Raw genomic sequence first — 15,200 nt, 5'->3', positions numbered from 1 at the left:
GACCATACTTAATTGTAGTGAACAGATATTTTTTCATTTTATGTATTCTTTTGTTATCTTGTTTCTTCATTGAAATTTTTGTCTTTGCCTATTTATAATGTAAATTGTCTTTCTTCTCAGTCGTACACTCCTGGCGAAGTGGTCGTGGTTATTTTATGTTTATTTATGTTTTATTGCTTTGTTGCGGCTTTTTCGAGGCTTCTCCATATTATCTCTCTATCTGTGGCAGTAGGTACGTGTCATGGAGTTAATAAGTACTCTATGGTACGTGTACATTCAGTAAGGGAACAGCTAATAGATGACTTAATCAAGTCTGTCCACATTGTGGGTGATCGGCCGCCAGAACGTTGACCGTCTACTCTTCCTTGGACCATTAATCGTTCCAATGAGCTTTTATTGCGGATGATAAATTGTATAGATTTTGTAAAATATGTTTAGGTATATTTTGAATACACACAGTTTATTAAATTACGGAGTGTAAAACTCGTATTCATATCCAAGTCATTTGTTCATTTACAGCTGTTAAACAGATGGTTTTTTTTAATAGTAAGATATTTTTCGAAAATTCCTATCCTTGTCTCTATTTGCATTTCGTCAGAGCTGATATAATTATTCAGTCATTTAAATAACAATTACTGAATATCAGCCGTTTTAGTGAATTATTTTCTGTAATGTTCAATTATTTTTGACTATACATAGACTAACAATCTCAGGCCCACCTGACAGTAAGCGATTATCGGATCCCATACTTCGGAGCACATCCTTCAAACCGAAACCTGACTGCCACTAGTAACTAGTAACAAACTTGTAATTTTTTCCCAAATGTAATTATACACACTCTCCTTCATCTTAAAAATTGTGAACGCATGTAAGGTCTTTAAACATAAAATATGTAATTATTATATTTTGTTAACGGGGTCCACAGAAATCACATCGTTTATTCCGCCACCTACGTTGTGATGTCTATAACCACATCAGCAATCACTTACCAGCGCTATACAAACTACAATTTTTTTATTTTCGTTGTAAAAGTAAGTCAGTATAGAAGCGTTAGTTACATAGCTTATATCGCGAGTGGAGGTTATTCCATTGTCACTTCTCGTTGAAGATCGTCGAGTTCTGTTAGCATCATTTCAGTGTGTACCGAAAATGGCGTCAACGGAAATTGAATTCGAAGATATAATAGAAAAATTCAAACTTTTCTCTCCTTATCATTTAAAACTGGTTGTTCTGCTTGCGTTCGTCAGTTTTATTGACGCTTGGCATCGTGCTAATTACATTATGGTCGTCGAAGACGTTGATTACTGGTGAGTAAACTTGATAAGGATATAAGAATTGTCCGTACAAGCAGTTGTAGGTACACTCGTTATCAGGTGATGAAATTTAAAAACAGTAAAAACATTTTGATGTACGTCCAATCCTGAATCCCTCCATCGCTCCAATAGTATATCACAAGTTGTAGGATATATTCCCATTATGGCATGCGATAGACAGGATGCGCACTTTTGAAAAACAAAGCCTTATATATGCAACTCACAATTTTAATAATCCTGTTCATGTAAAACATTGTTAATAGCATTGCATTCGTAAATATATTGCACACTAGCTGACCCGACTTCGTAGTGCCTCAATCGATAAATAAAAGACCTAACTTTTGTATAAAATAAACAAAAGGAATCCGTCCGACGGGTGTATACCTTTTAAACCTTCTCTGGATTTCCACAAATAATTCAAGACCAAAATCAGCCAAATCGGTCCAGCCGTTCTCGAGTTTTAGCGAGACTAACGAACAGCAATTCATTTTATATACATAGATATATGTATAGATAGATAGATAGAAAGATTACTAACTTAACGAACTACGATTACTTACTACGATTACTTACGATTACTAACTAAACGAACATTACTTGCATAAAAGCTGAGTGAGAGTTTTACTTCATTTTCCTTATTAGGTGTAAATACGAATGTAATGAAAGCCAGTTTCTTAAAGTTATTCGTAACGAAACTAATCTAGACAGATGTTTGAAGTACTCATTTACTGACAATTGCGCTTTCGATGACCTTAAAGAAAGAAGCATCGAAAACTGCCATGACTGGACCTATGAGAAACCTGACAGTTTTATGGGTGAAGTATGTTTTTTTTTTGTTTATTTTAGATTGCAAATTACAGTAGAAATTATTGGACGAGCTAAGTTAAGGGATAAGTGCAAATATCGCAGTAGTTCAAAGCGACTAGGCGCTGCGTAATACCCTGATCAATAGACTATTATGATTAAAGATTTAGAAATTTAGTACTTATAATTTAATTAGATATTACAGAGGTTAATGCAAATTAGAATAGGTACAAAGCAATTAAAATACAAAAATGCTCAAAAATGCGTGATGGTGCTACTCGATCATTCTAATTTACATATCTATGGATCGACCAAGGCCTTACAAATAAACGCCCGTCAAACTCGTAGTCGTGTCGTTCAGTACGATTTAAATCGTATGGTAGATTTTTTTTTTTTTTCATTTCATTCGTAGGCAGATGAGCATACGGCCCTGCTGATAGTTTTTTTTATTGCTTAGATGGGTGGACGAGCTCACAGCCCACCTGGTTTTAAGTGGTTACTGGAGCCCATAGATATCTACAACGTAAATGCGCCACCCACCTTGAAATATGAGTTTTAAGGTCTCAGTATAGTTACAACGGCTGTCCCACCCTTCAAACGGAAACGCATTACTGCTTCACGGTAAAAATAGGCATGGTGGTGGTACTTACCCGTGCGAACTCATAGGAGGTCCTACCACCAGTAAGATTTTGATCGATTTTGATTGATTGATCATGGATAAGTCTTGTTGTATATGACGTGATTAATCAATCGTCTTGCTGGTCTGGTGCTTAGTAGCCGTGACTAGACAACAATACCACGGAGTACAGATGTGATTCCTGGTCACAGGCCGTGTTCTTACAATTCGCGTTGGAGGAACCAACAACGGGAAAATCTTCCACCAAGTTGGTGAAATTGCTCGGCCGACCATCGGTCGAGATGCTTTGGGAATTTTAAGCAAAAATTCCTAATAGCTACCTTAGTTACAAAAATAATCACTACAAAATAAGTACTACTGGCAGCATCTTAGCAGCAACCGTTTATGAATAATTCGCAATTTTCAACCTTTCTCTTTTATTATAGTTCAAACTGGGATGTCAGGATTGGAAAAGAACGTTAGTGGGGACTGTCCACAGCATGGGTCTTTTGATCGGCTTACTCATTATAGGACCCCTGTCTGATAAGTGAGTCACATTTGTTTAACGTATGCATAATGCATATCAGTACAACACAATCACACTGTACATTTGTTGAGTATACTCGAAGAAATCGAACATCACCTGCCATCGCCTGACAATTCCGTTCTGGTGACTAGGAACTAGGACCGCCGCTCGTATGCGGGACACACCACGAGTGTGCTCTGTACCTGCAATTGGGACTCTGATCCAATGCAGATACTTCCCGAAGCCATGATGCTCGACCCGCATCAGCCCGATCAGTCGATCACGATTTGCCTAATCGTTGCCTACTTTAAGCGTTTCTCCGCAATTTCTGTTTGAAGAAGAACATAATGATATCAGCTCAGGAAACACCGAGGAGCACGCAACATAGATATGAAATATTTTTAATCCCTCTAGTATTCATTCGTTGTCGTTCAGGGCAAAGTAGATGGCATCGAACCGCGTGCAAGATTGCCCATGCGATAGACCGACCAAGTCAAGTCGGCAGTTGGCAGTAGTTTACATGAGCGTACCAGACTCACCACAAACCGGGAGAAGTAATGATTGCCCGTGTGGCACATAACATCTGTCCACAGCAATGATACTGAATGAGGACCACGACCGCTCGGACAAGAGTGATACGAGAAAGGAATAAAAAGTATTCATTTCTAGAAATTTCGGCCCTAAATATTATACACTATAATATATTTGCTATCAATGATTTCCAAAATTAGAAGTAAGGTTACCGTCATGGAATCCCTCACCGCCGTTGGACATATTTTCAAAATTATGCAGGCGCGAAGCAAACTCTTGGAGGTTGAGGGGTGCAACAGCATTCAGTCCAATTGAGATTTCAACCTCACGTCCAATGATAGATGACGTCATTTGAAGTTATGGTGTCTGTGGGTTCCGGAAACTACTTAATACCAGACCGAGAAATCGTTTCCAAAACCAGAAGATGTCAATCAGTATAAAACAACGTACCCGCGTCATCTAACAGTGATGCGATACGAAGAAAGTCATATCGTATCACTGCTACAAATATTATTGTTTAAATTGATAATAACGATGTTAAGCTTACAGGCATCCACAGGTGGGCTTTCGCCGTCGTCAAAGGCCTCCCCCATGACTGAGGGTCATGCCATTGTATCACTAATATTAATTTACTTAATAAGCGCAGATACGGCCGAAAAGTCATATTTATACTCTGCGGAATAGTGGGTGGCATTGTTGGATTAGGCAAAAGCATAACGGCGTGGTACTGGATTTATGTAACACTGGAGTTTGTTCAAGTCTTAATCGGAACTCCGTTTTCGGCAGCTTTTACACTGGGTACGTGCTCCTGATTTCAAGTTTATTCTTTCCAAATAATATATTTACTTGGAAACTTTATATTTTCGTTCATCACTTATTATTCTAATAGAACATTATCTAATTTTATTTTTTATTGCTAAGGTGGGTGGACGAGCTCACGGCCCACCTTATATTAAGCGGTTACCGGAGGCCATAGACATCTATAACGTAAATGCCGCCACCTACCTTGAGATACCTTATAAGGTCTCAATTTTTACAGTACAACGGCTGTCCCACTCCTAAAAGCCGAAACGCATTACTGCTTCACGGCAGAAATAGGCAGGGTGGCGGTACCTACCCGTGCGGACTCACAAGACGTCCTACCACGAGTAATAACGCAAATTATAATTTTGCCGGTTTCATTATATACATTCTATATTACCATAAAATAGCTCTTTTATACCTACGATAGTAATTCTGTTGCTTCAGGGATAGAGATGGTACCGAAACGTAACCGCCTACGTTTTCTTGGCCTCGTTTCATCTTTCTTCGGTGTCGGCGACATCACCCTCGCTCTACTAGCTTGGTCAGTACCGTACTGGAGGAACCTCTTGAGAGTCCTTTACGCACCATCTTTCATCTTCTTAATTTACATCTTCGCAATGGACGAAAGCATTCGATGGTTGTTGATAAAGGGAAGAAAAGAAGAGGCAATTAATATCATACAGAAAGCAGCTAAAGTGAATAAAATCCACATCAGCAATGAAGATCTGCATCGTATGAAAAGCGAGAAAACGTCAAAAAACACGGGCCTTCTGGACCTGTTGAAGATAACGATGAAATCGAGGAAGTTGTTGCTGAGGACTCTGATGTGTGTTTTGATGTGGATGACGTCATCTTTCAGTGTTTATACTCTATTAATCAATTCCGTCAGTTTGGCTGGAAATAAATACTTGAATTACGGTGCTGTTGCTTGTGCTAGTTCAATGGCAGTTCTATCGGGAGGTTTTTTAATGGAAAATCTCAAACGAAGAGTTCCTCTTATCACCGGGATGGGTATGACTGGTCTTATTTTTATAATTCAGTCATTGGTTCCTAAAGGTAAGAGTCTCGGAGATGTAACTGCGTAACCAAACTATTACTCATTACAGTATATAACAGCATATCTAATATATGTGTATGACGGGTAGTCGTATATTGTGTGCTGGCAACTACGAGAAACTACTTTTAGATTGCGCTAGTAGCACGTACATGAGACACAAGCGTTTTGACAGTTGAGAGCTTAGACCCATAGACACAGCCCACTAAGTCAGTGGGTCGCGTTTCCGATCCGGTGGTAGATTCTGCGAAGAACTGCCCTTGTTAGGGCCAGTGTTAGCAACACTCCGGTTTGAGCCCGTGAGCTCACCTACACGTCAAGGAGAAGCTGAAATTGCTACATCCCTACCTATGCTGATAGGTAGGGGAAAAAACAGTTGAGACGGCAAATCACCGGGTGGGGAATTAGTTATTTATAAGCCGTTGCGCGGAGTGCTCTGCACAGGGTTCGTGTTACCAACGTCGTCAGATTTGAGCCCCGTGAGCTCACCTACTAGTATTAAGGTTACGCTGAAATAGCCTCTCAAGGCTGTCAGCTTAGGTAGGAAAAAAAAGCTCTGCACGACTGCTCGCATTTGAACGGATGCGTCTTGGTGTACGGACCACTGTGCGTGACAGACAGTAGGTACCGCCCTGTGTGACCGCCTACATTGCCATTCGCCGTCTACAGAATTGTCCTTGATTTAGTTATCAATTTACGATTGTCATTTGATTACTTCCGTCTCCACCATTATAGTATAATATTTAAATTACTGGGTTACGATTGCTGATTATTTAATAGTAGTAGTAGTAGTTTCCTGTTGCTATGCCTCGGTTTCATTCCTGATGTCAGACTCGTAACCCGAAATATAACTAGTCAGGTCATAAGTATTGTCACACAGTAAAAACTTTTCTTTTAGAATGCTGGCCACAAAAAAGTTTATTGAATTCGAATTTCGAATTGTTCATGAAAATAAAAATGTATGAAATGAATAAAAATGTATGAATTTTACTCATTTTTAAATATGGAGTGGATGCTTAAAGAAGACCGTGTTGCAGTTATTACGTTGCATCGTTGCGGTTACGCGCCAATTCAAATTTTTAACATACTGAAAAATTTGAATACAGTCAAACCTGGATAAGTGAGAACTGGATAAGTGAGAAAACTCTATAAGTGAGAGTAATAGCCAGGACCCGTCATTTTAAGCTGCTAAAACCTCTATTAGAGAGAAACAGAAACCTCTGTAAGAGAGAGTCGTTTTTCCCTCATGGACCTCCGTAAATGAGACTGCAACTTATCTATACCTCTATAAGCGACAGTCGAGCTTTATTTATTTATTTTATTTAGGAGGAACGAGTGAAAAAACAAATTACAAATTTAACATCTGCTATTTTATGACTCATTCTTAACTTTTGTGGAACTTCCTACCATTGTTTTTGAATTGTTTTCTCGTCAATATTGACCCTATTCTATTTCGTGGAACTAAATAACGTTGTTATTTTATCGCATTCTTTCCGAATGGACACGTGTGCCTGTGTACCGTCCTGTTTGTTGGACTTACTCAGTTTATCGTTAATTAATTGCGAAGAAAAGTTCTGTTCTGCATCATGTCAAAACGGAAAATTAAAGTACTGTCATTAAGTGATAAACTCAAAATAGTGAATGCGTTTGATTCCGGAAAATCGCGAAATGAAATTCAGAGGGAGCATTAGCGAGAAACTCGGATTAGTGAGAAACCTCTATAAGCGAGAATGAGATTGTGCTCCCTTGAACTCTCGCTTATCCAGGTTTGACTGTATAACCAAAAGATTCGTTTATCGTACCATCAAACGATACAATGAAGACTCTACTGTAGATGACAGGTCAAGAAGTGGTCGCCCTCGGTCTGTTAGGACTCCAGCAGTGATAAAAGCTGTGAAGGCGCGAATTCAAAGAAATCCCAAACGTAAGCAGAAACTGTTGGCCCTTCAGATGGGGTTAAGCAGAACCACGGTGAAAAGGGTGTTAAATGAAGACTTAGGGCTTCGGGCATATCGAAGAAAAACAGGACATCGTTTGAATGCTCGTCTAATGAACCTGAGACTGAAGAGATGCCGCGCTTTGTTGAAGCGGTACGCGGGAAAAAAATATCGGGAAATTCTTTTTTCGGGTGAAAAAACTTTTACCGTAGAAGAGAGCTACAACAAACAAAATGATAAGGTGTACGCACACAGTAGTGAAGAAGCGAGCAACCGTATTCCGCGTGTCCAAAGAGGTCATTTTCCATCCTCGCTCATGGTATGGTTGGGAGTTTCTTATTGGGGCTTAACAGAGGTACATTTTTGTGAGAAAGGTGTAAAAACGAATGCAGTTGTGTATCAAAATACAGTCCTGACGAACCTTGTGGAACCTGTTTCTCATACCATGTTCAATAACAGGCACTGGGTATTCCAACAAGATTCGGCGCCAGCTCATAGAGCGAAGAGCACACAAGACTGGCTGGCGGCGCGTGAAATCGACTTCATCCGGCACGAAGACTGGCCCTCCTCCAGTCCAGATTTGAATCCGTTAGATTACAAGATATGGCAACACTTGGAGGAAAAGGCGTGCTCAAAGCCTCATCCCAATTTGGAGTTACTTTAGACATCCTTGATTAAGGCAGCCGCCGATATTGACATGGACCTCGTTCGTGCTGCGATAGACGACTGGCCGCGCAGATTGAAGGCCTGTATTCAAAATCCCGGAGGTCATTTTGAATAAACTTTAGTGTCATAAGAATCTATGTTTTGTTAAGTTCATTTTGGTATATGAATGGTTACATAATGAATAAACTTGTTTCAATTATTTTACATTAAACATGTGACAGAATTTATGACCTGACTAGGTATAGGTATACTTACATATGAAATATCTTATCCTGAACGAATTAGTTTATAAAGATTTTCAAGTCAAATACTAATTAAAGTTAAACTATGACCACAGTAGTTGATCTTTATTACTATTTCACTATTAGTGCTCCTACTATTAACACTACTTTATTACTATACAATTTTTCTTTGCAGAATATTCTTTGTTGGCGGCCGTGTTCTTTTTTATCGGCAAATACTTCTCATCACTGGCATTTTTATTTATTTATTTGTATACTTCAGAATTATTCCCAACGTACACGAGAAATACTATGCATGCATTTTGTTCTTCTGTCGGTAGAATCGGATCCATTTTAGCCCCTCAAACTCCACTGCTGGTAAGAACTCAACAAGATAAAACGATTTGTTGATATTTTTTTTTTATTTTACGTTCTATGTCTATTTCAATTCGTTAGTTCAATATTTTACCTATTATGTTTAAAAATGGAAGGATTTGTTTCGAGCCCTACTACCCAGCAGAGGGTAATAGGAAAGAATGATGATGATGATGATGATGATCTTTAAAAATAATGTTTACTTTGAAATCGTCCTAAAATATCTTAACTATTAAAATAATTTGATACATTCCAGACCTATATTAGACATTAACCTATATTAAGCACTATTTATGATATGTAGGTATTTCAATATTTAAAAAAATTATAGAAATGTATTCTGCTATCAGTCACACTGAACGCCAAAATGTAGCCTTGGTAACCGTTTTTACTTCCATCACTAAACTTTAAAATGCAAATAATGCAATGAAATCGAAGTGTTTTCATATCAAAAAATACCAAAAAAAATTCTGGATATGATTAATACGTAGGAGTGAAGACCTGACTAAAAATCACCAATATTTTCTTTGTCTAGTGCTATTTAGAATGGATTGAATAGATTATGGCATATTACAACCATTTCAGACACAATATTGGTCGGGCATTCCTTCCATGCTAGTGGGGTCCCTGTCTTTGATCACAGCCATCGCTATCTTTCTTGTTCCTGACACATCGGAAGACCCGCTACCAGACACGGTGGAAGAGGCTGAAGCTATCGGACACAAAAAGAACAATATCTCTAAATCAAGAGTAACAATAATTTCATCATGTTGTTAAAACACTTATCTATTTATTAACTACAAATTTTCCAAATCAACAGAATTTATGAAAACTTTTAATTTTACGAAATAAAATTGTGACTTAATTAAAACAGCTAACCCAGGGTTAAATCTTTTTTTTTTTTACCCTGCGAATCCCATAGGCACGGATACCTCGTAAGAAGTTCCCTGATCAACTGAAGCATGCCTGATCGTAAACAAGAACTTTATTTATTTATTTATTTATAACTTCTTATACTATAAAGTATAAAGGCGGACTTAATGCCATAGGCATTCTCTAACAGTCTACCTTAGGGGAGTGCAGAAATAAAATACTCGTGAAATAATTCTACGTTATAAACAAAACATTATTATGACCCTTAGAGTAGCTGCTGAAAAGGTGTGTTTTTTTTTATTGCTTAGATGGGTGGACGAGCTCACAGCCCACCTGGTGTTAAGTGGTTACTGAAACCCATAGACACCAGTTTTTGTGATAATAGCGCGGGTGATAGTTGATATACCAGCCATGTCTCGCTCGGAGGCTAGTACAACGGTTTGGAAATAGAACCAATCAATTGAATGCGTTACAATTATTGCAACCCAACCTACAAGGATTTGTGCGTTCGGTACGATTATAGACACTTTTGTCGTGGCGCCGCATTACAAGAGTGTCCCTGTAACCTTCGAGAATTGAGGCCTATAAAATCAAAGGCCTATAATATCCAAGTCTGTCAAATATTCAGGTAAAATACAAAAATCGGCCCTAAACACGTCATTACGGATCCTCCCGATCCATCGAAGTACTGCTCTTGCTAGGGCCAGTGTTAGCAACACTCCCGCAGGTGTATCACGTATTTCGCAGACAATTAGCAGAAGACAAATATTGTGCAAATATTGCTGTCAACTGTCCATTTCGTATTACGGACTTACAACAAAAAAGCAGATCGCGGACCATCACTAGTGCTGCCTCTGCAGAGCGATTTGTGAAACTTTAGTGCATTCTTTTCCATACAACTAACAACAACTGGCCTAAAGTCGGTATTACGGATGCTTTTGTTTGCCACACAACAGCAGATATTTTTTTTTTTTTTTTTTTTTTTTTTTCTCCCATTTCTTGGCCTGCACGGTTTGTGCGTCAGCCACGCAAAAAGGTTAGGAAGTGTGTTAATGGATTTATTTTTTGGATTTGAAATTGGAACGGAATTTGGAAAAAGGATCAGGTATATATATTATATAAACTAAGTACATAAATGGTTACAATTTTATATTATTATGAAAAATGAAACTAGCTAATATTCTATATACATCAATATTGATATTAGATAAAAGGATAGAAATTGAAGTAGGAAAAGGAATTTTAATGGACAAAAGTGAGGAAATAAAAGCGGAACGGTCATTTCGAGGACAGGCAAAGAATATATGATTAAAATCCCCAACGTCATTGCCACACTCACATATATCGCTAGGCAAAAGGTTAAGCCTTGCCAAATGCAAGGGAATGCATGCATGGCCCAGCCTCATGCGAATAAGGGTCGATGTGATAGCTTTACCAAACGTCAGATTTGAAAACCACGGTTTAGGAGGTATATCCACCTGGATCGTGCTGTAATATCGACCTTTAGTCTGACTTGAAGAACGCCAAATGTGAGTCCAAGAATTCAATAACTGGAATTTAGGAAGCAGAGCTAAATCACAACAAAAGTTTTTGTACGGAACCAAATCTCCATCATTGACCGCAGCTTTGGCAAGGCTATCGGCCTTGGCATTGCCAAAGATACCCGAGTGCCCCGGAATCCAAGCAAAGGAAACTGTGTAATTTTTGATGCAACATTGATACAATAAATCACGACATGCAATAATCACAGGATGATTATTTCGGTTACTGTTAAAAGGAAAACGTTCCAAGGCTTGGAGGGCACTTTTAGCGTCAGTTAAAATTATTGACTTTTTAAGCTTCATCATTAAAATGTACTCCAGAGACTTCAGAAGACCAAAACATTCTCCAGTAAATACTGAAGTCTCTGGAGGCAATTTTATTTTCTGAACAATGCCAAACTGTTGATGGAAAATGCCGACCCCCACACACTCCTCGGGACCGGGTTTGGAGGAATCGCTAAAAATTAAATGACAATTTTTCCATCGGCTGTCACTGTCAATAATATCAACAAATTTGGCATTGATAGAAAGATCTTGTTTACTTAGGCCGAAATCAAAAATAATAGATGGATTTAAAGTTAGGGCATCATAGTTAACACAAAATATTGGAAGGAATTGTGATCTATGTGTAGGAGCTTGAAGAGCTAAGTACTTTTGGAGACTAACAATAAGGCATGGCGGCGATTTATGAGCCCAGTACGGATAATCCATACATTCCAGCAGAGACCGTAACTTAGTGTAAAGAGGATGATTATAAACTTGGAATGCTCTAAATAGAAACCGGTCACAAAGAAATTGTCGTCTGAGGTGCAGGGGGGCTTCAGAACATTCGACCTGCAAAGCGTTAATAGGGCTCGAACGCATAGCCCCAGCAATTATTCTCAGAGCCTTAGACTGGATAATGTCTAACTTATGGAGAGCTACTGCATTACAGGGTTCAAGTATAAATGTTCCATAGTCCAAAATACTCCTTATTAGGGCATTATACAAAAGCTTTAGAGAGAAAGGGTGGGCTCCCCACCAAACTCCAGAGAGGCAACGCAATATATTTAGAATCTTCTCACATTTATCACTTATATAGTAGCAATGAGGGCTTCCTGTAAGTCTTGAGTCTAAAATTACCCCAAGAAATGTTGCTTCACTTTTAACAGGAACTCTAATGTTATTATAAAATACAGACACTGATGGAGGAAGCCTCATACGTGAAAATAAGACTATAATACTTTTAGGAACTGAAAGGCTTAGAGAGTTATTGTCAAGCCAAACTTTTAGCAACTTAAGAGAATATGTGACAGTATCAGACATGTTGTCAATAGAATCACCAGAGACATAGAGGAGTAAATCATCTGCATATTGGAGTGTGTTAACTTTACCCCTAAGGGAGGCTTCCAGATCATGAGAATATATATTGTAAAGTAAGGGACTTAAAACGGAGCCCTGGGGTAAACCTTTCCAGACAATACGGGATTGATAAGAGTCTTCTGATATTACTTTAAGCATTCTACCAGAGAGAAGATTGATTATGAAACTTATGAAAATTTGTGGGATATTCAAATTAATCATTTTTTGTTTCAGAACCGAAAGGTTGACATTATCATAGGCTGCAGACACATCTAAGAATGCTGCTAACACAGACTTATTGTATGAAAATGCCAATCTTATGTCTGTCATAAAAATGCTGAGACTATCCATCGTACTCCTACCTTTCCTAAATCCAAACTGGTTAGGAGATAGTAACCCTTTACTCTCAATAAACCATTCTAGTCTATTTTTAACTAGATGTTCGCAAATTTTGGAAATCACTGAAGCTAATGCAATTGGTCTGTATGATGATGGATCATTAATGGGTTTGTTGGGCTTATGTATTGGGATAACTTCATGGATTTTCCATGATGGAGGAATATTACCTGATGTTAAGATTGAATTAATTAAACTGAGAAAATAAGAAAGGCAGGAGTCGTTCAGGTTTTGAAGAAAAGAATATGGAATTCCATCACACCCCGGGGCTGAGTCCCTAAGCCTTGAAAGAACCCCTTTGAGTTCTGAAAGGCTAAAGGAAATGAATGAATCGCTACTATCATGCTGGGAGAGGAGAGAAGGCTGTGAGTCAGAAGAAATATTATCTATAGATGGGACAAATGGTGGAGCTAATTTGTCAAGAAACAAATCAACTGTACTACTATCCATGAAAGGAGACCTTGGAGGTTTGAAAGCGGATCTGAATCTACGAATATTTTGCCAAACTTGAGATGGAGAAATTTCTGGTGAAATTGAGGCACAAAAAGATTTCCAGCTATTGAATCTTTTTTGTTTTAATAATTTACGAGTTTTAGTTATAAGATTACTAAGAATATTAAAATTTTGTGTTGTAGAATTTTCTCTGTAATTTTCTTCAGCTATCTTTCTCTCAGCTATCGCAGCAGAACACTCACTATCCCACCAAGGAGGTGATGGAATATACCCATTTCCACTATTGTTTTTTATAGGAAAGACTTCCTCAGCAGCTTGTAGTAGGGCCCGTGTAAAAGCTTCAGCACAAAGATGATTACTGCTGTCATTTAGTGGAGGTATGGTTGATAAATTTTGTTGAACTTTATCTCCAAATAATGACCAGTTGGCATCCTTAAGTCTATATTTTAGCCGGGGAGGGGCCTTTGATGTCTTTTCACCAATTTTTTGAGGAAATGATACCATTAGTGGAAAGTGATCGCTTCCATATGAAGACGATAGAGGCCACCAGTTTAATGTAGGAGCAAGTGAGGGACTACAAAGGGTAAGATCTGGTGCACTAATACCCTCATGGGGCTGTGTTCTTCTAGTAGGACAACCAGAGTTTAAAAGACATAAATTATTATCATCTAAGATGTCTAAGATTCTAGCCCCATAATGATCAGACTTAGAACTTCCCCACATAGAATGTTGTGCATTGAAATCTCCCATAACCAAAATAGGGCGCGGGAGGGAAGATAGGATGCTACGAATATCGTCAAAGACTTCATTGGAAGGGTGAGGTATATACATATTTACAAAACAGATATTATTTACACTAGCAGCAATAATAGAAAATTTATCACTGTGATTAGGGATGGGTAAGTGGACAAAGGGCACACCTCCCCTAAGAATTAGTGCCACTCCACCATACCCATCTGTTCTGTCTTCTCTAAGACAGACATGTCCTGGAATTCTAAAATTGAATCCAGGACGAAGCCAAGTCTCTTGAAGAGAGACTGCAAATGGTTTGTAACTATTCAATAAAAAAATTAAGTCACTTCTTTTACTATTAATACTCCGGCAATTCCATTGAATCACCAGAGACTGGTTTCGTGGATGGTCCTGACTGTCCATTAGTTAAAAAAGTTTTTGAAGAAACGGCATCGTTGGACGGTATTTTAATTATGTTCGATTGTGAAAGGTACTGAATTATAGAAATGATGAGATCCTTTGTTATTATTTCTGACAAATCATTGTAATTTTTGAGACAACCTGTAGAAAAGGAAGGAATGTTGCTGTAATCTTGGATAAGCTCTGCATGCGCTTTTTGATCATATCCCTTACTAGAATTTCTGGGACGAGCTTTGGGTTTCAAGAATACTGTTTTCTTATATGATTGACTCGGACTCTTAAAAGGGCTTGTTAAATTATAGGGGCTTGAATAAGTCATAGTTGGACCCGAAGGGGCTGATGAAGCAGAAGCAACAATGTCAGCATAAGATTTTGAAACTGGTGGATAGACTTTACTTGCTTCTGAATAGGATATAGAGTTTCTAGCCATTGTTTCTTTTATAGCTTTCTGCCTAGCATACTCCGGGCATTTTTTGTCTGTTGCGAAATGGGAACCAGAACATAAAATACACACAGCATCATCTCTTTCCGTCTCGCAACTTATACCAGAATGATTGTCACCACATTTGTAACACCTTGGAGTGCCTCTGCATTGCA

The 15,200-nt window shown here is 38.3% G+C and overlaps 1 protein-coding gene across 3 annotated transcripts; it reads left to right on the top strand.

The window, feature by feature from the left end:
- Positions 1-877: 877 nt before the first annotated feature.
- LOC101741208 (organic cation transporter protein) lies at positions 878-13,635 on the top strand. 3 transcript variants are annotated; one of them, XR_009974785.1, is made up of 8 exons: positions 1,023-1,307; positions 1,956-2,133; positions 3,180-3,280; positions 4,437-4,588; positions 5,039-5,650; positions 8,669-8,850; positions 9,433-12,202; positions 12,837-13,635. XR_009974785.1 is itself a non-coding variant. In XM_062671967.1 (7 exons), the coding sequence occupies exons 1-7, from the start codon at positions 1,150-1,152 to the stop codon at positions 9,622-9,624; spliced, it is 1,488 nt and encodes a 495-aa protein (XP_062527951.1). In that variant the 5' UTR covers positions 878-1,149; the 3' UTR covers positions 9,625-13,635. The 3 variants fall into 3 exon arrangements, 2 of the variants coding, with proteins under 2 accessions (XP_062527951.1, XP_004926392.4); XM_062671967.1 differs by having other exon boundaries at positions 878-1,307; positions 8,756-8,850; positions 9,433-13,635; XM_004926335.5 differs by having other exon boundaries at positions 9,433-13,635.
- Positions 13,636-15,200: the final 1,565 nt, after the last annotated feature.

The sequence above is a fragment of the Bombyx mori genome, chromosome 13 (assembly GCF_030269925.1).
Source record: "Bombyx mori chromosome 13, ASM3026992v2".
Lineage (NCBI taxonomy): Eukaryota > Metazoa > Arthropoda > Insecta > Lepidoptera > Bombycidae > Bombyx > Bombyx mori.
Note: the sequence above shows the minus strand (reverse complement) of the source record. Positions and strands in the feature narration are given on the sequence as shown.